We start from the raw sequence: 20,733 nt of genomic DNA on the forward strand, positions 1-20,733 counted from the left end.
CCTTCTTTGGGAAGAGCTGGACAGATCCCCTGGCGGCGGGTGATTCAGCTGGTAAAGTGGGTCAAATTAGCCGGAAGATTTTTCATCCCAGATTCACACTTCCTGTGGAGACAGATCCGAAAAGGGCTGGCGAAGGTGTTTGTAAACAATAAGAGTGCAATTCAAAGGTTGCCGCCGGCGACAACCAGCGAGGCTTCCTGCTGGAAGCAAGAGTCATCTCTTCGCTTGGGGCACGGTCTGAATCGGGCAGATATGCACATCTCTCCAGTCTTCCCTCCCTGTACAACACACACACACACCAAGCCCCTCTCACCCCCAACCACATCCAGCAGCAACACCCAGGGTCTCTCTCGAGGACATGCCATGTACATTCTCAGTGTCGTCCAGCTGATGGAGCTGGAGGAGTGAGAGGAAGGCCGGGTACGGGGCTGAGGGCGGTAAGGGGCCTAGATGGATTCCAGCAGCTCCTAAGGAGAGCGGGGGGCGCTGGCCGGGGAGGGGCGCAGAGAGTCCACGAGGCCTGGGCCGCCGGGTCCGCAGCGCCGCCTTCCCGGAGGAAGGCGGGGACGGGGAGGAGGGAGCTGGAGGAGGCGGAGAGTGGAGGAGGGCGGCGCGCTGCGAGGTTATTTGTGGTTCGCTTTGATCCCGAGGGGGAACCTGAAACTCTCACATTCCTGGCATAGCAGCCGCCTCCGGCGCGGGCCGACCCTGGGGCTGCGCGCTGGGGCTGAGCCGCCAGAGCGTCGGCGCCTCAGCCGAGAGCACACCTCCGCCGCCGAGTTGAGCGGAGCCGGGCCGGGCCGGGCCGTCGGATTTGACCGCGCGGAGCACCCGCGGGCCGCAGCGGTAAGAAAGGCCTCTTGGCGCTTCGGGGAGCGCGCGGAGCCGCAGAGACGCGCCCCAGCCCGGCCTTTTCCGCGAGAGGGAACAGAAGCCGAGCGGACCCTGCGTCCTCCAGGAGCGGTGCGCCTTTGCCGGCAACCGGCGGGGCGAGGGCAGCTCCGCCCGGGGGCGCCTCGCAGGTCCCCTGGGAGCTCTCGCAGGCGCGCGGGTCCGCTGGGGCTGAAGGAGGGGCCAGCCGGCGGGTAGATAGGAGTGCGTGTCTGGGAGCGCGGATCTGGATAGGAAGCGCCGCTTGGAGCTCAAGTTGCAGGGCCTGGGGGCTAATTTGGTTCGGTGGAGGGGTTACAGGTGTCTTTCCTCCCTAACTAGCCCAAGAATTCCTCTTTGTCTTCCTTGGAAAATCCTCTCCGGAGCCAAGGTCTGGCTCTCACTTAGAAAGAATGCAGCCTGTCGTCCAGCCCGGTGACGTCAGCGCTGGGGCATTTGGAAAACAAAGAGGGCTCGGGAGGGAGAGGGGAGGCGGATCCACGACGCTTAAAGACCTCTCCGGACCACGGCTACCGTCGTCCACCCGCTCCAGGCGCTGCGGCGGCCACAGGGTGCTCGTGGTCAGCAAGGAGTCCGGGTAGGGCGGGATCCCTGGCTGGGGTGCGATCTGACTTAGAGACCCTCGCTTTGGTTCCTTGGGCCAGAGTGAGCCAAGGTAAAGGCCGGAGTTGTGTGGTTGCTTAGAAGCGGGTGTTTCAGAGAGCCGGGCGCGCTGGCGCAGCAGGGGTGCACGACCCTTGTCGGGGGCGCAGATTTTAGTAACAGCTTAGCTGTGTGCATCTGAGAGATTTGACTGAGACAAACGAGGGATGGAAGGCGCGGGAAGTGTTCCCTGCTCCCAGGCACACTGTTGGGGGAGGAGGAGGGCTGGAATCTGTCCGGAAAACTGCATTCCCCAGTCCTTCTTGGCTGGAGTCAGCCCAGGCAGTGTTTAATTTAGGAAATGCCCAGTGGATGAAACGCTAGGGCGAACTGATTCCTGTTTGTTTTGCCTCGGGTAACTAGAGTCTTGCATCTTCTCTGTGTGTGTGCGCCCTGTGTATGTGTGTGCCCCCTGTGTATATGTGTGTGTGTAGTAGTGGGAGATGATGGGGTCCCGGGAAGTCTAAACACCGAGATGTCCTCCAGACTCATCTCCCTCTCCCCAGTTCTGGGCAGCTGGGAGGAGGGAGTGGGTTGAGAATGGCTGCTCTGCCAGCCAGCCAAGCCCTAAGTGGCGCAGGGCACTGGAGCTGGCTCTGTGGCCGAGGAGGGGCCACACTCCTCCCACTGTCCTCCTATATACACAGGACCTGTGGAGGTGTGGGTTTTGTTTGGTCTTCCCTGAATCCCAGTTTGGAGGTTTGTGTTGGAGAAGGCTGTGGAGAGGAAGCCAGGTGAGGTGGGCAGCCTTCCAGGCCATGAGCCACTGGGAGCGCAGGCTCCAAAGAGAACACCTTCCTCAGGAGACAATCTCTCTGCAGTTTAGGCGCAGAGTCACCAGCCCCAGGTGCCTGCAGCCAAGAGCCTCCTGCTTGCTCCCGCACTCCTTCAGTCAACTCAAGCAGTCTTACCCATGTCAAGATGCTGAGTGCGCATCCCCTCCTGCCTAGAGGACCATCAGGCACTTCCAAGGAGCAAGTGTGTGTGTGGCTGGGGTGGTAATCATAAAATCAGAGACATTGTGCCACCCTTTCTTTTTCCTGGAGCACGTGTGCACTTAACTGTCAGTGCACAGACTATGTGACTGGCCTACAAACCTTGATGGGTGGCACCTTTTTGCCTTCTTTTGCAAAACTACTCTCAGTGTAGTCTCTCTCATCTTTCATCCCTTATCCACCAATCCAGATGCATTTTCTCCTTCCTGTTCACCTTGCAGAGTGACTGCCAAGGTCATCCCCTGACAGAGAGGGCTCAGCAGGGTAAAGGGTGGTGAGTTAGCTGTGCCAAGGCCATGGCTCAGGCATGCTTCATGCTGTGGGGGCTGTTTGTCTAGGGCTTCTACCGGGCTGGTGCGTGCATGCATGTATGCATGCATGCTCAGTTGTGTCCAATTCTTTGCAACCCTGTGGATTGTAGCCCACCAGGCTTCTTTGTCCCTGGGATTTTCTAGGCAAGAATAGTGCAGTAGGTTGCCATTTCCTACTCCAGGGAATCTTCCTAACCCAGGGATCCAACCCACGTCTCTTGTGTCTCTTGCATTAGCAGGCAGATTCTTTACCACCTCTACTGGGCGTGACTCATGCTTTATCACCTGTGATAAAGTAGAGGTGGCGCAGTAGTAAAGAATCTGCCTGCTAATGCAGGAGACACAAGAGCTTAGTGTTTAAAGCTGAACTAGGCCTGCCCTGGACTTTCTCATCAGGCTCTCTGATGGGAAGCTGACTACAGGAGCCTGAGGTTCCTGGTATCTAGGTTCCTGGTATCCTTCTCTAGGCACAGGAAGTCTCCATGAGTATGATTATAATGGCAGTCCTTTGCCAAGGATTTACAGCACAGTGGGAGCTCAATAGCCATCGCCTCTTAATTCTCAACTCCATGAAGCTAGCATTATTTCTATATTTCCGATGGAGAAACTAGGCTTAGGTGACTTGCCTTAATCAGTAGGTGGCAACACTGGCAGTCTGACAGGCATGTGTGCCCCTCCATCGTCTTGCAACCAGACAGTAATGGAAAGTCCCCACCTTTCCCATGTGCTCCCACTGAGTGCTCTTCTTTTTCCTCCTCCTCAGGTGCTCTGGGGCCAGGTGCCACTGGCCTTTGTCCAGGTGGGTGTGTGCAAGCCCAGGGAGCATGAGGACGCTAGAAGACTCCTCAGGTACGGTCCTGCACCGCCTCATCCAGGAACAGCTGCGCTATGGCAACCTGACTGAGACCCGCACACTGCTGGCCATCCAGCAACAGGCGCTGCGCGGTGGGGCTGGGGCTGGGAGCACAGGAAGCCCCCAGGCCCCCCTGGAGATCATGGCACCAGAGGACAGTCAGGTGCTGCAGCAGGCCACGAGGCAGGAACCCCAGGGCCAAGAGCACCAGGGCACTGAGACCCACCTGGCAGAGAACGGCCTCTACCGCCTGTGCCTGCAGCCTGGCAAGGGCGAGGAGCTGCCCACCTATGAGGAGGCCAAAGCCCACTCACAGTACTATGCCTCCCAGCAGGTGGGGCCCTGGCCACACGTGGGGGACCGGGATCCCCGTGGGCCCCCAGGAGGCAGCCGGAGGCAGGATGAGGCCCTGCGCGAGCTGAGGCACGGGCACGTGCGCTCCCTGAGCGAGCGACTCCTGCAGCTGTCCCTGGAGAGGAACGGGGCCCGCACCCCCAGCCACATGAGTGCCTCTCACAGCTTCCCCCAGCTGGCCCGCAACCAGCAGGGTCCCCCAGCCAGGGGCGCCCCCACTGCCGAGGGCCCGGAGCCGCGAGGACCTCCACCTCAGTACCCACACGTCATGCTAGCTCACGAGACCACCTCTGCCGTCACTGACCCGCGGTACCGTGCCCGTGGCAGCCCACACTTCCAGCATGCGGAAGTCAGGTAACTGCCCACCTTGGTCTTCAGGCTCTTGGCTTCCTTCCAGTGTAGTTTTCCCAGGATCAAGAGCCTCCAGGAGGCTGGTGAGCTCCAGAGGAAAGCCGATGATACCCTCTTTCTCCCAAAGTGGGAGCTAATGCTGGAAGGAAAGAGGAATTTAGCCAGGGTCACATGAGAACTTAGCATGCTTTAATTTGGAGGCAGACACCATTGCCTAATTGGCTATAGCCGTCAAGTAACTAGGGTTCTCAGAGGTTGTCAATTAGAGCAGGGGGCTAAATGTTAGATTTCAGAAAGAACGTGCAAGCACTAGAGTTGGGAATCTTTCCCAAGCTAAGTGGGAAGAAGGTGGGACCTCTTCTGGAGGCTTCTAAAAACAGAAGAAGTCTTCTTTGCTGTCCATGATTATTGGGAGGCATTCCTAAGTGGAGGCAAGGAAGAAAGGACCAGATGGCCTCTGGAGAGATCTCTCCTCTCCTACACAGAGGCAGGAGTTGCCCTGGCACTGCCATTCGTTTCCGTTCATGTTCTTCTGCATGGTCCATGGGGCAGGAGCCTGGGAGAAGGTTCTTGTTCCAGGTGAGCCCCTTTATGTGGAGGCTCCAGAGCAGCTGCCAGGGGGAACTCAGCTTTTAATTCTGAGAGTGAAGGGAGACCTTTAGAGGATGTGATTTGGCGTCCCTTTTCAAAAAGCTTCCTCTGTTGCTTGTAAAGAATGGATTCTAGGGGCATGAATGGACGCAGGGATGCGCAGGAGGGGTAGGAAGCCCAGAGAGTTTTCAGAAATAAGGTTCCTAGAAATGAGACTCTCATTTGGCCCAGGACCTTCTCCTGAGAAGCCGGCACACACCCTTTTCACACGCCCTTAATTCCCACCCCCCCCAACCCCACACACAGGGGTCCAGGAAACCCCAGTAGAGGGGCCTGAAAGCTTGCAGACCCCCTTCCTCTGGTGCCCCAAGGTTCACGTCTGGTTTTCTTCGTGCCTGCTGAGTCCTCATTTAGTCACCTGCTTTCCCACCGTGCAGCCTTTCCTGGGAAAGATGCCTTTCTCTGCTCTCGAGAAATGAGTGATGTGATGGCTCTGGAATGGAGGCACCAGAGGACTGAGCCTGTGGGGTTTTGCCAGCCTCAAGGCCCCCCTGCCTTATCTCCCTTCTCAGGGCTTGGTCTTGGAAGAGTTTCAGAAGCTGAGTCGTGGTTTCTTCTTTGGACCATGCTTATTGAGCCCTGTCAGGAAAAGATAATGTCGTGGAAAGGAAGTTGACTATTTGCAGGAGAACAAAAAAAGTGGGGGGAAGGGGGGAGCAAGTGTGAAGGCAAGGAGGCTCTATTCTTTCTGAGAGCCCAGTCATCCCCAAAGAATGCCATTTATGTCTGCCTGGCCCGGAGCAGGGGAGCGAGTTGGAGGGAGCCACCCCAAGGTGCCACATTTAGCAGCACGGGGGAGTTTGCCCATTCCAGTGGGGTACCCTCTCAGCTCTCACTGGAAGCTCTTGGGCAGGAAAAGAAATACATCTGCCAGCCTCTCCTTCAGCCAATCTGATGAAGATTGTTTCCTGGGAACTGGCAGCAGAACTTAGCCTTGGGTCTAAGAAGAGCAGGGGAGCTGGAATCTGGAGGGGGAAGGGCAGGCATGGGTTCTGAGGTGATGGATTCGTCTGGGGCTTTTGGGACTTGGGAAAGCTCCTGGTGAAACTGAGGCAGTCGAATTCTCTTACATCTGGAGCCACAGGGCCCCAGAAAAGCTGTGTGACCCCACATGCTCCTTCCTTTGACGTGGGACCTTGAGGGTGAAGACCTTGACATGGGACCCCAGTACCAGAGGCCAGGAGAACACTCTCCCTGAACTTAGGCTATTGTAATAGTTCACAGGTGGCCTCTTCACCCTGGATAATCCACTGTTTGGGTCACATTTACTCTTTGAGCAGAGAGTAGGCTGTGTTCTCCACTAGAAGAGACAGAGGGTAGGTTGTCACTGTGGAGACGCCCGCTGCAGGCCCAGCACTCTGCCAGGCAGATGTGGCCCTGACGACCTGCCTGAGGCTAGAGACTCTCACCCTCCTGACCGAGCATGGTCCCGTGCACCGTGGACTCAAACACTGGAGCCAGAATTTGAATGCCTGATCTGTCAGGCTCTAAGCCTGACCTCTGTCTCACCACTCTAACCTTAGCCACAGTCTTCTAAAGATGTTTCTTCAAGGGGTGACGGGACTCAAAATAGGAGGGAGAAGAAGCGAGTGTGCTGTGTGGGCAGGTGTGCACGGAGGGCCTGACGCTGGCAGTGGGAATAGACACAGGGTAGCTGCTGGGGCCCAGGGGCCTGGAAGGTTATGAGTTCAGTCATGATGAGTGTGACCTCCAGACTCAAAAAGGGCTGCCTATGGCTGGGACTGTTCAGGCTGATCCCCAAGGCCTGGGCCACAGGAGGCTGGGCATGACATAGGTGTGCTGATGGTAATACCCTGCAGCCCTGCTTCCCTGGCCCTTGAGGGTCTTGGGGACAGCTCGTGGAAAGGCCTTTCCCAGAGGTCACTGCCTAACACCACGGGAAAGCTGTCCGCCTGGGAGGGCTGGTGCAATTCTCTGTGGCTCCATGGTCTCTGAGGACCGTCTCTTCTGTCCCCCAGGATCCTGCAGGCCCAGGTGCCCCCTGTGTTCCTCCCGCAGCAGCAGCAGCAGTACCAATACTTGCAGCAGCCTCAGGAGCGCCACCCACCCCCACACCTGGCCGCCCTCAGCCACGGCCCACCGGGCTCCCTCGGCCCTCCTGGGGTGGAGGGCCCGGCAAGCACCCAGGCCTCTTTGGCCACCTCGGGCAGCGCCCACCTGGCCCAGATGGAGACTGTGCTGAGGGAGAATGCCAGGCTGCAGAGAGACAATGAGAGACTGCAGAGGGAGCTGGAGAGTACAGCGGAGAAGGCTGGCCGCATTGAGAAGGTAGGCCCTGCTGAGGCCTCAGAGAAGCAGGGGTGGCAAGAAGGGAACCCCAACAGGGCTGACCAGGGAGGGGGCTGTCAGAAGGGAGGCAGAGGAGTCTGAAAGCTGGTCTGGCTGGGCTTCTCAGCTGCCCCTTGTGCCTCCCACCCCCATCCCTCATGCAACCCTCCCTGGCTGACTCCAGACAGCTGGGGAGCAGCCGGCAGAGCAGGCCCAGAGCACGAGCAGTTGCTGCCCAGTGGTAGTTAGAAAGAACCCATTCACTGACTCCCTCGTGGTCGCACCCTTTCCCTGCACACGCCCCCTCCCGTGGACACCTCCCACAGAGGGCCCTTTGTATCCCCCACACAACAGCAAGTCTGTTCCAGGCCAGCCCTGGTCACAGAGAAAGCCCCTCCTCTTGGCAAAAAAACGAGCGACTTATTGGAATCACGGGCCAGCTAGGAGCACGTGCAGGACCTGCCAGCTGCCAAGTGGGTGGGGCATCCGGGGCCAGGCTGGCCCTGTGGGGTGATGGCTGGAGAGGCACATACTCCAGGCAGCTCAGGCTGGCTCCGGTGCTCCCTTCTTAATGAAGGGTCACCAGCTGTGCACTCAGCCTTAGCAGGTAGCCTTAGGCTTTCTGTGACTGTCCCGTGGTCTCCAAGATAGGTCTACCCCCCCAGCCCACAGTTGGAGCCTCAGTGCCTGATCCTGGTCCATTGTGCTCAAATTTCTCACTAGAAGCCAAACAAAAGGAGAATGCTTCTTTCTGGACACTAGGCACCAGGAAGCTGCCCTCGGTCACCCTGGAGGCAGCCCCTTCCAGAGAACGTGGCCTTGTGTTCACTCAGGACCTTGGGACAGTTGAAGGGACCCTGGCTTGCCTGTTCTGGCAGTCTGGTCCCTCTCTGGAGGCTACAGGCTGCAGCCTGTCCCACTCGGGCTAGGTGGGTTTTCTGTGGCTTTGTGTCTTCTCTCACCCTTTCTGCTGGAGAGTCAGCGATCAACCCTGGCCTAAGGAGGGGACCTTGATGCCACTGTCACCCTGGGAGCTCTCCCCTTCCTTCAGCTCTGCCCTCTGCCTCTTGCAGCTGGAGAGTGAAATCCAGCGTCTCTCCGAGGCCCACGAGAGCCTGACGAGGGCCTCTTCCAAGCGAGAGGCCCTGGAGAAGACCATGCGGAACAAGATGGACAGTGAGATGAGGCGGCTGCAGGACTTCAACCGGGATCTTAGAGGTAAGGACCACTCACGCAGGTGGAGGAGCAGGGAGCACCTATGGACAGCTTGATTCCACTGTTCTAGGACATCATTCAGAATCTCTGTCCTCTGCAAAAATAGTACAAATCAACTCAAAGGGGACTAAGCTGAGACTCCTTGGGGGCCACCTTGATAGAGAGATGCTTGTCTCTGTGTTCTAGACCTTGGGGCCTCTCCTGGAGCTCTCACCCGTGTGGCCCAGGGTGATCTGGGGCTTCCCTATGAGCCCACCCCCAGCTTGGAGAATGCAGCCCGACAGATAAGTCCCTGGTCGGGGGTGGGGCACCCCGTCAGGCAGCTTCACCTATACTCAAACCTTGTTCCTTAAAACGTCTTTTCTTCGTTTGAAACAGAAAGATTAGAATCTGCAAACCGCCGCCTGGCAAGCAAGACGCAGGAGGCCCAGGCAGGCAGTCAGGACATGGTGGCCAAGCTGCTGGCTCAGAGTAAGTAGGGGGCCCACTCAGGAGCCCAAGCAGAGGTGTGGCTGGTGCACCTGGGACAGCTCCTCTTGAGGGAGGGTTGGCCTCCTCTGCCAAAGCAGGGCTTGGAGTGTGGGTTTACCGAATGCCCACTATGCACCCATCACTGGACTGGACTCGGGGGAGGGCTGGCTTCCCAAGGGGAGCAGAATCTGGTTCCCTATGTACTGGGGAGATCAGTGGGTAGAGGAACAGCTGGGGAGGTGTGCTGACTGTCAGTTTGGTGTCCTTTAGAAGCAGTTGAGGAGAGCTGAGCACTCTGGAAACAGGTGGGATGAGAGAGAAGGAAGAGTCTGAGTCTCCTGCGGGGTGGACATGTGGAAAGCTGGGGAGCATGGTGAGGCTGGGCCATAACAAGTGTTGGCACCAGCCAGAAATGGAGCTTCACGAACAGGGCAGCCTAAAGAAGGAGGTCAGGAGGATCCCCTAAGAAGGATAGTTAAAGGCTTCTTGAAGAGCGGATGAGTTCATTGTTGACTGACCCATGCAGTCACTCATTTGTTCCCTAGCACAGCTGTGCTGAGCCCCTGGCAGGTGTGCAGCAGAGCGGGTACAGGTCAGGAAGGTGCCAGGACAAGGTCAAGAGAGGTGGGGAGCTTGAGGAAGGAGCAGGGTCTTCCCACCATGGATTCCAGGGAACAAGCATGGTCTGGCCCTGGAGGCCAGTGATGGGGGGCGGTCCCCAGCACCCTGAGAGAGGGGTTTTGTGGGGTGACAGGTGAAGCAGCAGCAAAATAACTCCAGTGGAGGTGGAAGCAGTTTGAAGGAAGAGGGGACAAAGGAAGCCGCCAACTCAATAGTAGGAAGAAGCTGTAGCCATCAGAAGACACAGAGAGGGGGTTATTGATAAGCTCCTCCTGCATGCTCTTAATGCCTGCTATAGTGATGTTTGAGTGTGTGCAAAGGAGTGCACTGGGGCGGCTGGTGTCTGGGCAAGGGTGCCTTCGAGGAAGGAGGAACCCCTCCAAAAGCTTACTGAGCTTAAGCTAGATGGTTGCGGGTGTCTGGAAGCAGAGAGGCAGCTTGAAGACGGAGCTCTGGCTAGCAGCACCTACCTCCTTCAAGCAGGGCTCAGGCCTGGACAGGGTGGCCCCAACGGGAATGCGGGAGTGCAACACTGAAGGGCTGAGGGTTGAGGGTGGGCAGGAGGTAGAGGTGATGACCGAAGGTCTCTGGGAGGGAGGGGATGGTGGTAAGGGCTGGGGAGTGGGGATAGCCCTGGGGGGTCTCATCACTGGGAGTCTGGAGAGGACGGGTTGCTGGAAAGGGGCAGAACAGGTTGCTGGAAAGGGGCAGAACGGGGCCAGGCTTTGCCAAAGAAAGGAAGTCACGGGCGGGTTCCCGGGAGCAGGCAGGGGAGGGGCCCGGGCTGGCCAGGCTGGAGGCGTTTCCGCTCCCTGGGGAGTGAGGCTGTTCATGGCTCCCGGCTGGAGCCATTAATCTCTTGAAGCGACGGGTGACCTGGATGCCAGGCATTCCTGAGCCCGGGCTGTTCCACTGCGCCCGCCTCCCCCTCCCCCTGCACTCCTGCCTGCGCCCTGCCCGCCACGCTGCGGGAGGAGGGACAGTGGGACAAAGGGACTGGGACTTGCTGGTGGGGCCTCGCTTCCCCCACGGAAGGCCTCCTGCTCCCTCCACTGCTCGCCAGCCCTTGGCCCCCCTCTGTGTCTCCCGAATATGCTCCCACCCCAGCCTGGAGGCGATGGCACCCTCCCCCCAGGGTTTTATCCTGGTGGCTGGGGATAGCCAAGGTCCCAAGCCTCCGAGCTGTGCCAGGGCCTTCAAAGTCAGTGTTAGTTGCTCAGTCATCTACGACTATTTGCGATTCCATAGACTGTAGCTGGCCAGGCTCCTCTGTCCATGGGATTTCCCAGGCAAGAATAATGGAGTGGGTTGCCATTCCCTTCTCCAGGGGACCTTCCTGACCCAGGGATCAAACCTGAGTCTCCTGCATTTTAGGCTGATTCTTTACTATCTGAACCACCAGGGAAGCTGCCAGGGCGTTAGAGGTGTGCAAGGCAGCAGGAACCTTCTGGAAGCCAAAGGCTGGGTCCTTGGTACCCTCCCCGAGGGCTGAGGAAAGCCAGACTACCCTTCCTTGCTCGTGACATCCAGGAGCAAGAATCCTCAGGAAACCAGAATCCTCAGGGAAAATGTGGTTGATCTCACCTTTTCCCCAGAGTCAGTGCTAGTAGAAGAGTGTGGCCCCTATCACCAGTGCCATCTGCTTTCCTACTAGGCAAGCAGTACAGACTCCCAGCTCTGATCAGGCCCTGCCCACCCTGGGCATCCGGCCGTGAATCCTTAGACCTGGTTCTCCCAGCCCAGTCCCCCTTACGCAGTTTCTTCTCACCCGAACCCCAGATTCTGAGGCTGTAAGATGGGACCATCTCAGACTGGGATGAGGGGCCAGCCTCTGGCTAACTCTATAAGCTGTCCATCTCTGTGAAGCCTCCCTGGATAGAGCTGTTGTCTCTGGGTCCAAAGTCCCAGTCAGCATTCCTGCCTGCCCCGTCCACCCCATTCAGGTATCAGGCCAGCTCAGGATGAAAGGCTCAGTGTTAATGAGTTTTGCCGACTTTTCCCTCCACCCCAAAGAATGAGGTGGGCCTGGGCCCAGCCTTCAAAAATTCAGAGTGAACCAGAGCTGACCTGGGTGGCCTGTGTCCTCCTTCTCTGCCCCAGGGCCCTGTGTAATTGAAACCTCCTTTCTGCCTGCTGGATCTCAAGCCTTCACTCTTCTGTTCCAGAGTCTATACTGTCCTATCTGATAGCTATTTAGCCACACATGGCCCAAAGATTAAAATTAATTAAAATGAAATAAAATGAAAAATTGGACTCCTCCCTGGCACTGGCCACATTGCAAGTGCTCACTGGCCGCATGTGCCTCGTGGCTGCTGCCCTGCTTGGCACGATGTAGAGCAAGTCCATTACAGCAGAAAATTCCGCTGTGCTGTGAGAGTGCTGCTCTAGAGATGGTGCCTTTGAGTCCATCAGGCAGGCCCCATGACTGGTCCCCCTCTGCCTTCCAGCAAGGCAGGCAGCCTGCACACTAGGGGTGGGGTGGGGGTGGGGGTGCCTGGTTTTCACAGAGTAAGCTCCGAGGCCTCTGAGTACGAGGGCCTCACACCATAGGCAAGCAGCCTGGTTCTTCAGAGGCAGGCTAACTTCGATCCCCACCTGGTAGCACCATTTACCTTCTATGTTTCCTCCCCTTTAAGGTGGGGATCACAGATCCCGTCTCAGACTGTCATTGGAGGCTTCAGGGGAATAAGATGTGTAAATGCCTGACTCCTGGGGCAGCACACGGTGTTTCTTCCACTTGGATGATGACCACGTGACAGCCCACCTGAGCCTCTGTTTTCTCATCTGGAAATGGGCATCGCGGTTCCTACCTGCCCAGTCTCTAGTATCACCATGAGGCTGGAGGGAAGTTGTGAATGTGTTTTGGAGATGGTGACACCCAGCGCAGGTGGACAGTGTCTTGGGCTCTCTCTTAGCAAGGCCACATCCCAGCAGAAGAGCAGTGTGGCCCAGTCATCACTGCAAGGGCCCTGGTCTGACACTGCCATTTGTTCAGGCCTTAACCTGAAGTTCAGTTTCCTGGCCCATACAATGGAGTTAATAAGGGTACCTAACTCCTGTGTTACTGAGAAGATGCAGTCAAGCTTGAGCAGCAGTCAGCACAGAGTGTGGCACATGGTGGGTGCTCTATGGGGCAGCAAGGGAGCTGCCGTCCCTGACCGGGCACCTCCCTCTCTCGCTGCAGGCTATGAGCAGCAGCAGGAGCAGGAGAAGCTAGAGCGGGAGATGGCACTGCTGCGCGGAGCCATCGAGGACCAGCGGCGGCGGGCCGAGCTGCTGGAGCAGGCCCTGAGCAATGCACAGGGCCGTGCGGCAAGAGCTGAGGAGGAGCTGCGGAAGAAGCAGGCCTATGTGGAGAAGGTGGAGCGGCTACAGCAGGCCCTGGGGCAGCTGCAGGCTGCCTGCGAGAAGCGTGAGCAGCTGGAGCTACGTCTGCGGACGCGCCTGGAGCAGGAACTCAAGGCCCTTCGTGCACAGCAGGTGAGCTGGGAAGGCTCCAGGAGCCCCTGTTGAGATCCAGGCCGAGCCCTCTTGGAAAGTTAGGACCACCTGGACCAGCCTTGCCGAAGGCCCCTCCCAGCCCTTCAGTCTCAGCAGAGGCCTTGCCCCTTGGCCATGTGCCGACCTCAGGGACTCGAGTCTTGGGCTTCTATCCTCAGCAGCAGCCGGGATTGGCACCCTTGGTCTATGGAGAAAGTCTCTCAGGAGCTGTGATGGAGGGGACTAGCCAGCTCTTATGTGTCTCCCCGAGATCGGGGGTGGGGAAGATAGTCACCCAGATCCTGGGCCTTTATCCTCACTTTGGTCTGTGTAAATAGCTCTCATGTTTACAGACCAGATAGAGTTCTGTCTCCACTCCTAACCTCACCCTTCCTACAGAGGTAGGGTGACCAGAGTTCCTGCATTGCCAGGGTCTGTCCTAGTTTACACCAGTTGTCCCATGTCATTAAGTCATCCCTTCCCCAGTTTGGAAGACAATATATTTGGTCACTATGCAAAAGCAAACCCAATATCCTCTGCACCATTGGTCACAGGATTTGGGGCAAGGATGTGGGGACTTGTGGCTCCCCCTTGTCTCCGGCTGGAAGCAGGCTGTGCAGAGTGCGTGGCGCCAGCTGACCAAGCCCTGGCTCAGTGAGATTCCTCACGTGGCGGTGAGGACCTGCGGCCGACACACCCCACCCTCCACCCCTGACCATAGTACCCCTCTCTCTGCAGAGACAGGCAGGCACCCCCGGAGGTGGCGGTGGCAGTGGTGGGACCCCAGAGCTCAGTGCACTGCGGCTGTCGGAGCAGTTGCGGGAGAAGGAGGAGCAGGTGCTGGCGCTGGAAGCTGACATGACCAAGTGGGAACAGAAGTACTTGGAGGAACGCGCCATGAGGCAGTTCGCCATGGATGCGGCTGCCACGGCCGCCGCCCAGCGCGATACCACTCTCATCCGGCACTCACCCCAGCCCTCGCCCAGCAGCAGCTTCAATGAGGGCCTGCTCACCGGCGGCCACAGGCATCAGGAGATGGAAAGCAGGTTGGACACTGCAGGCCGGGTACCTGGGGCAGGGGGTGGGGGTAGGGTGAGATTTGTCCAACCCTTGCCTGGTCCTTAGGTCTTCCCTAGTGACTCAGATGGTTAAGAGTCTGCCTGCAATGCAGGAGACGGGGGTTCAACCCCTGGGTTGGGAAGATCCCCTGGAGAAGGAAATGGCAACCCACTCCAGTATTCTTGCTTGGAGAATTCCATGGACGGAGGAGCCTGGCGGGCTACAGTCCATGGGGTCGCAGAGTCGGACATGACTGAGCAACTTCATTTCTTTTCTTTGCCTGGTCCTTAATCTATGATAAACACCCCTCACTCCGCCCAGCCTAACAATCCTTCCTACTTCTGAGCTGACCCCCTGCTTTTCAGCATAGTCGGCATTACAGGCTATTCTTTCTCAGAGGTACCAACCGAGTCGTTGGTCTGCCCAGGAGACTCCACTCTTGGATGACACCCAAGGCTCCAGGCCTCTACCTGCTCCCCCACCTCCCACCATGTAAATCAGAGAATTAGACTTTCCTACCCTACATGCCAGGTACCACCCCAGAACGAATGTGGCCTAGGCCCCTGGCCTACAGGGAGCTGGTATTTTCTCTCCAGAGACAACTCAAAGGCCCCACAAGATTTCCATTTGACCTCTTCCTGGCTCAAAAACACAAGCAATCAACTTCGCTCCCTTGATCAACAGCCCTGCTACTGTCATCAGATGAACCCAGAACCTACCCCTGGGTTTGCCAGTGTGGGAACAGCCCAGCCTCTCATGCACTGGTAGTTTTCAAAGCATCCCGTTGCAGAGCTCTGATGGCACTTCTGAAGGCCCCATCCTGGCCTGTGCTGCAAGGCCAGGAGAGCCCAGCCTGGCTTTAAGGAAGGCTTTCCCTCCAACTTCCACGATGTGGGGAGGGCGGAGGCCATAGGATCTGTGGGTCTGAAGATGTAAACACGGCCTCTCACCCCTCAGGTTAAAGGTGCTCCATGCTCAGATCCTGGAGAAGGATGCAGTGATCAAGGTCCTTCAGCAGCGCTCCAGGAAAGACCCTGGCAAGGTCACCCCAGGCTCCCTGAGGCCTGCCAAGTCGGTGCCATCTATCTTCGTGGCTGCAGCAGCAGGGACCCAGGGCTGGCAAGGACACTCTTCCGGCGAGCGGCAGGTGGATGCCTCTGCCCAGCTGGCTGCAGGTGAGAGGAGGTGGGTGGGTGGCAGAGGCTAGGTTGTTCTCAGGCCTTTCCTTCCAGAACTGAAGCTCGGAGGAGCTAAGCGTCCCAACTCTTCACCCAGGGGAGCCAGCTCACATTCTGGCTCCAGTGACCTTGCAGCCCACAGCTGTCCCCTGGTGTGACAAGGCAGACTGTAGCCCCCATCTCTGGAAATTCCACCACCCTGGCCCCAGCCACTCACCATCAAAGTAAAAATAAGCTTCCCCTGCAGAGGTACCTTCTGGGCCAGCACTTCCACTTCTAAGCAGACGCCACAGAAATCCAGGAATCCTTACTGTTTTAAGATATAATCTACAACCTTTTAAGAAGGCTTCTTCCACTCCAAGCTTTTGGAACCCAATCCAGTTTAGAAACAGGAGTGTAATCAAAGTACTTGCAAATCAAGAGAAACTAGCATCCCCAGGAGGTGTCGTTAAGTTAGGGTATTCTTCATGGGGGCTGCATATTGTGGACAGGGCAGTAACTGAAACGCCTGCCTTCCTAGCAGACAGGGCCCCGCTGGAGGAGCCTGTGGCTGTGGCTCCCCTTGCTGCCCATGCCAAACATGGAAGCAGAGATGGGAGCACCCAGACTGATGGCCCCCCGGACAGCCTGGAGCCTGACAGCCTTTTGGGGTGCAGCAGTGGCCAGAGAACAGCCTCACTGGGTAAGTCTCCCCCAACTTTTGTGGGGGGCTGAGGGCACCCTGGGGTGTGAATCCCACCCCTACTCATTGCCCACACTCCACGGGGAGCCCTGCACAGGGAGGGTGAGCAGGATGTGGGACCCACTTCAGTACAGGGGAGAGAGCTAGTTGGATATAGGAACTGGGGAACTGGAAACCCTAATTACAAACAGATCTACCTGGGAGGCCCTTTATCTCCTCTTCAGGAGTCTTCCTTACGTCTTTAATGGCCAATCTGAACATCTAAGATCGTGGAGCTTGGCACTCCCAAATTAGAAGACTTTGTTTTAAAAAAGAGTCCCGGAAGGAGAAATTTGAGAAGATGCCATTGAATGTGTTTGCTCTCTTTCACATTAGCCTTTGCATAGTTGCCTATGCCTCACCGCTCAGAAAACCACAGGCATGAAAAGAATGTGGCAGCCTCCCTCCCTCAGGGCTCTCCACCCTCCCTCCAAGCCCTCCAACCAGTTCCTAGTTATAAACATTTGCATCTTCCACTCTGGAGGCTGATGGTCTGGATGGAGAGCTGGGAGGGAACAGAGCTCTGTGATTGGTTGGCCAAGTTATGGGGACCTGGGCAGCTGAGGTGGGAAAAGTTGGTGAAGATACAGCCTATCTTTAAAATGTTACCGGATGTAAAAGAGTAGTCTAGTAACCCTTGTTGGCATGTACCTATGCTCTTATCTCTCCAGATTCTGTTGCTACATCCAGAGTCCAGGACTTTTCCGACATGGTGGAGATACTGATCTGAAGGAGCTGGTGCCTTGGGGACTCTGAACCATTTCCTGCTGCCCTCTGCCACATGGCCATTCCAGCAGGATGCTGCATGGGAGAGGGGAGCTATGAGCACCCGCCCCCCGAGAAGACCCTGTTCCTTAGCCCCACGCTCCTCCCGGGCCCATGCAGCATGAGAACTGGACCTTTACCTGGCTTGCTGCCAGGGTAGCAGTTGAAAGCTCAGAAGGGAGTAGTGCACCCACACTGGGCACGCGGGCAGGGAGGGAAGGGATGTGTTGATTTGGGGGCTGAGTTCCAAGGATGGCTGCCCATGGACTCCAGGTGGACTGGTTTAATAGGCCTGGCTCAGTGTGGACCCTCCAACTCCATCTGCTCCTCAGCTCCTCACTGCCTCCTGGGGATCACCCGGACTTGAATCTTGGCGGCCTGTTGAGCGTGTTAGTCCTGCAGAGGCCACAGCATCACCCGCACTGTGGAGAGGACTGGGATGTGCTGTGCAGTTTGTACATAATTCCCTTTCTTGTGAAACAGAAGATTGAAGTGGGCTGCTTCAGATTCACCCCCTCACTCCATGCTCCCAGCCCTGCTGCCTCGGTTCCTCCCAGTTATCTCCCCTTCTCAAGTCCTTGGTCCATGGATTTTGTTACTGCTTGATCCACAGGATATTGGCTGCTTTTTCCCCATCTTGAGCCCTGTTTGAAATGCCCAAGGGACCTCACCAACACCAGCCTCTTGAAATGGCCCCACAGCTCCTGTCCCTGGGACATCTTGTCAGTTTGGTTTTGAACCCTGAGCTAGATGAAGTCAGCCACCACACCCATCTGCCATGGTGGGCTTGCCAGCACCAGTTCTCTGAAAGGAAACTGGAGAGCTGGCCTTGTTCTCATCAGAGTCTTTGTTACCCCTGGAGACATTGGGAGAGGGAGCTCTGCTGGTGAAAACTAGTCCGTGAGCTGTAAGACATGACTCAAATGGTCCTCTGAATGGAGCCCCTGTCACAGCATGGCGCCCTGAGGCTGGCTCCTCAAGCCGCCAGCGCGCAGCACCCTGAAACAAGGCCAGCACTTGGGAACTGGACTGAAGTGTCCGACGGCAGCCTGCCAGTGGCAGTGACTTTTACTTCTGGTCTTAAAGAGTCTCCCAACTCAGCCCCATGAGTGACTGGTGGGTTTTAGTGGTTTGTCTTGGCTGTTTTTAGATTTCCTTGAGTCCTTGTTTTGTTTCGTTTTTCTTTTACTGTTTTTAGGTTTTTGTATGTGTTATTTTATTCCTATGGTTCCTCAAGTTTCCTTTTTAAACATTCGCATTTGCTGGACAATTGCATATTTTTTTAAATCCCCCTACCCCTCTGTAAAGCTGAAAAATGCATTTGGTTCATGTGCATTGTTTACAAAACAAAAAGAAAAAAAGAGAGAAAAAGGCAAAAAAATATTGTGAAAGAAAAAAAAACAACTTAATATATTTTGGATTAATATTTGGTATTTCTTTTTAAAGTATTTTTTTGTGCTGTGAACATTTTCTGCCAAAGACCATGATGTGTGTCTGTATGTTTAAGTTATCGTGAATATTTAAAATGTAAACATGGCTGTTTTGTTATGCCACCCTGTACCAGGATTGCTGCTGCATTCCACTGGGTATAACAGTATTTTAATAAAAAAAAAATTTTTTTTAAATTAAAAGCAGTGTGTTTGTACAAGTGAGAGACTGCACTGAGGGTTAAAGGAGGAGAGACGGAAGGGACTTCGGGAGGGTGCCTCCCATGTCATAGTCCCCAACCACTCTCAACACCGAGCTGCGTCTCTGCTCGTCCACCCTGTGCTCCTGAGAGCCCTGGTTCTTAAACACTGACCAGAGTATGTCCATAAGCCGCCAGCTCAGAAACTGCTGTCTCTCATGGGAGAGGAGTGCAGGGCACTGGTTTCCATTTTCTGATAGTGGGAATCCTTGGGGCAAGGCAGGTCCCTCCTTAATTGCAAATCTGGAGGATACACAGTGTAATCTCTTCGAGGATCCAAAATTCCTGTGAATTTTGTGAGGCTGTGTGAAGAGGAGGGTTGGCATGAGGATGTGGTTGGCTTTCCACTTTCCAGGGAACATTTCTCTCAATCTGGGAGCGTCCAGCAGAGGGGCAGCCTCCTCGGGTAGCTTTGTCCTAAACAGCTTTGTTTGGCCACATGCTGTGGTTACTCCACACTAGGCCAAGGTGTCCGAAGGTGGCTTTATCCTTCCCTCCCCCAGCCCAGCACAGAGTCCTTGTCTGGGACCAACAGAGAGACAGGGTTCTTCGCTGCGTGTACACTGGCAGAGGGTCTTCATGTGCATGACATAGTTTTGGGCACTGCTTCCTTCCCAAGCTGTGGCATCACCACTGCTGCCCCAGGTCCAGAAAAGCAGACCACTCCAATCCACAAAAGAAAACCATCCTTGTATCAGAAACAAAGCCCCTACCTCTGTGGGCCAGTTGGCACACTAAGATTCCCCACCAGGATGTGGGCTGGCAGGCAGCAGGCAGCCAGACAGGCCAGTGATGGGAACAGTCACTCCTATGGCCATGAGTGAAGTATTTTCAGGGTAGGTGTAGGGACTCAGCAGCCATGTTGTTTTTGTTTTTTTGGTTTTTAGTTGGAGGATAATTGCTTTACAATGTTGTGCTGGTTTCTGACATCCAACATGAATCAGCTATCAGTTCAGTTTAGTTCACTTCAGTCATTTAGTTGTGTCCAACTCTCTGCGACCCCATGGACTCTAGCACACCAGGCTTACCTGCCCATCACCAACTCCCGGAGCATGCTCAAACTCATGTCTGTCGACTTGGTGATGCCATCCAACCATCTTATCCTCTGTCATCCCCTTCTCCTGCCTTCAATCTTTCCCAGCATAGGGTCTTTCCCAATGACTCAGTTCTTCGCATCAGGTGGCCACAGTATTGGAGCTTCAGCTTCAGCACCAGTCCTTCCAATGAATATTTAAAAATAAGCACGAATCAGCTATATATATACATATATCCTCTCCCAACCCCCCCACCCCACTCATCTATGTCATCACAGACCACCAAGCTGAGCTCCCTGTGCTATACAGCAGCTTCCCACTAGCTATGTATTTTACACATGGTAATGTATATACACAGAAGAACTGTACAAAAAAGATCTTCACGACATAGATAATCACGATGGTGTGATCACTCACCTAGAGCCAGACAACCTGGAATGTGAAGTCAAGTGGGCCTTAGAAAGCATCACTATGAACGAAGCTAGTGGAGGTGATGGAATTCCAGTTGAGCTATTTCAAATCCTCAAAGGTGACGCTGTGAAAGTGCTGCACTCAATATGCCAGCAAATTTGGAAAACTCAGCAGTGGCCACAGGACTGGAAGAGGTCAGTTTTCGTTCCAATCCCAAAGAAAGGCAATGCCAAAGATTGCTCAAACTACCGCACAACTGCACTCATCTCACATGCTAGTAAAGTAATGCTCAGAATTCTCCAAGCCAGGCTTCAGCAATACGTGAACCGTGAACTTCCAGGTGTTCAAGCTGGTTTTAGAAAAGGCAGAGGAACCAGAGATCAAATTGCCGATATCTGCTGGATCATCAAAAAAGCAAGAGAGTTCCAGAAAAACATCTATTTCTGCTTTACTGACTATGCCAAAGCCTTTGACTGTATGGATCACAATAAACTGTGGAAAATTCTGAAAGAGATGGGAATACCAGACCATCTGACCTGTCTCTTGAGAAACCTGTATGCAGGTCAGGAAGCAACAGTTAGAACTGGACATGGAACAACAGACTGGTTCCAAATAGGAAAAGGAGTACGTCAAGGCTGTATATTGTCACCCTGCTTACTTAACTTATACGCAGAGTACATCATGAGAAACGCTGGGCTGGAAGAAGCACAAGCTGGAATCAAGATTGCCGGGAGAAATACCAATAACCTCAGAT

At 55.5% G+C, this 20,733-nt stretch overlaps 1 protein-coding gene across 7 annotated transcripts; it reads left to right on the plus strand.

Moving 5' to 3' along the window:
* Positions 1-568: 568 nt before the first annotated feature.
* On the plus strand, positions 569-18,478 carry AMOTL2 (angiomotin like 2). Of its 7 annotated transcripts, none has more exons than XM_081569761.1 (10): positions 569-846; positions 3,603-4,400; positions 7,028-7,337; positions 8,411-8,555; positions 8,931-9,023; positions 12,829-13,124; positions 13,863-14,170; positions 15,141-15,358; positions 15,882-16,043; positions 16,754-18,478. In XM_081569761.1, exons 2-10 carry the CDS (start codon positions 3,664-3,666, stop codon positions 16,810-16,812), a joined length of 2,328 nt encoding a protein of 775 aa, XP_081425887.1. In that variant the 5' UTR covers positions 569-846; positions 3,603-3,663; the 3' UTR covers positions 16,813-18,478. The 7 variants fall into 7 exon arrangements, with proteins under 7 accessions (XP_081425887.1, XP_081425890.1, XP_081425892.1 ...); XM_081569764.1 differs by having other exon boundaries at positions 574-846; positions 15,885-16,043; XM_081569766.1 differs by having other exon boundaries at positions 581-846; positions 13,869-14,170; positions 15,885-16,043.
* The last annotated feature ends 2,255 nt before the right edge of the window (positions 18,479-20,733 follow it).

The sequence above is a fragment of the Giraffa tippelskirchi genome, chromosome 2 (assembly GCF_054371585.1).
Source record: "Giraffa tippelskirchi isolate mGirTip1 chromosome 2, T2T-mGirTip1v1.2.pri, whole genome shotgun sequence".
NCBI lineage: Eukaryota > Metazoa > Chordata > Mammalia > Artiodactyla > Giraffidae > Giraffa > Giraffa tippelskirchi.

Bases quoted from the DNA above. Each gene is read 5' to 3' on its own strand.
- AMOTL2 (XM_081569760.1), top strand. From the start codon at position 1,284: ATGCAGCCTGTCGTCCAGCCCGGTGACGTCAGCGCTGGGGCATTTGGA. The intron at 14,171-15,140 runs GTTGGACACTGC...CTCACCCCTCAG, and splicing joins CATCAGGAGATGGAAAGCAG to GTTAAAGGTGCTCCATGCTC. The intron at 15,359-15,884 runs GTGAGAGGAGGT...CCTTCCTAGCAG, and splicing joins CTCTGCCCAGCTGGCTGCAG to ACAGGGCCCCGCTGGAGGAG.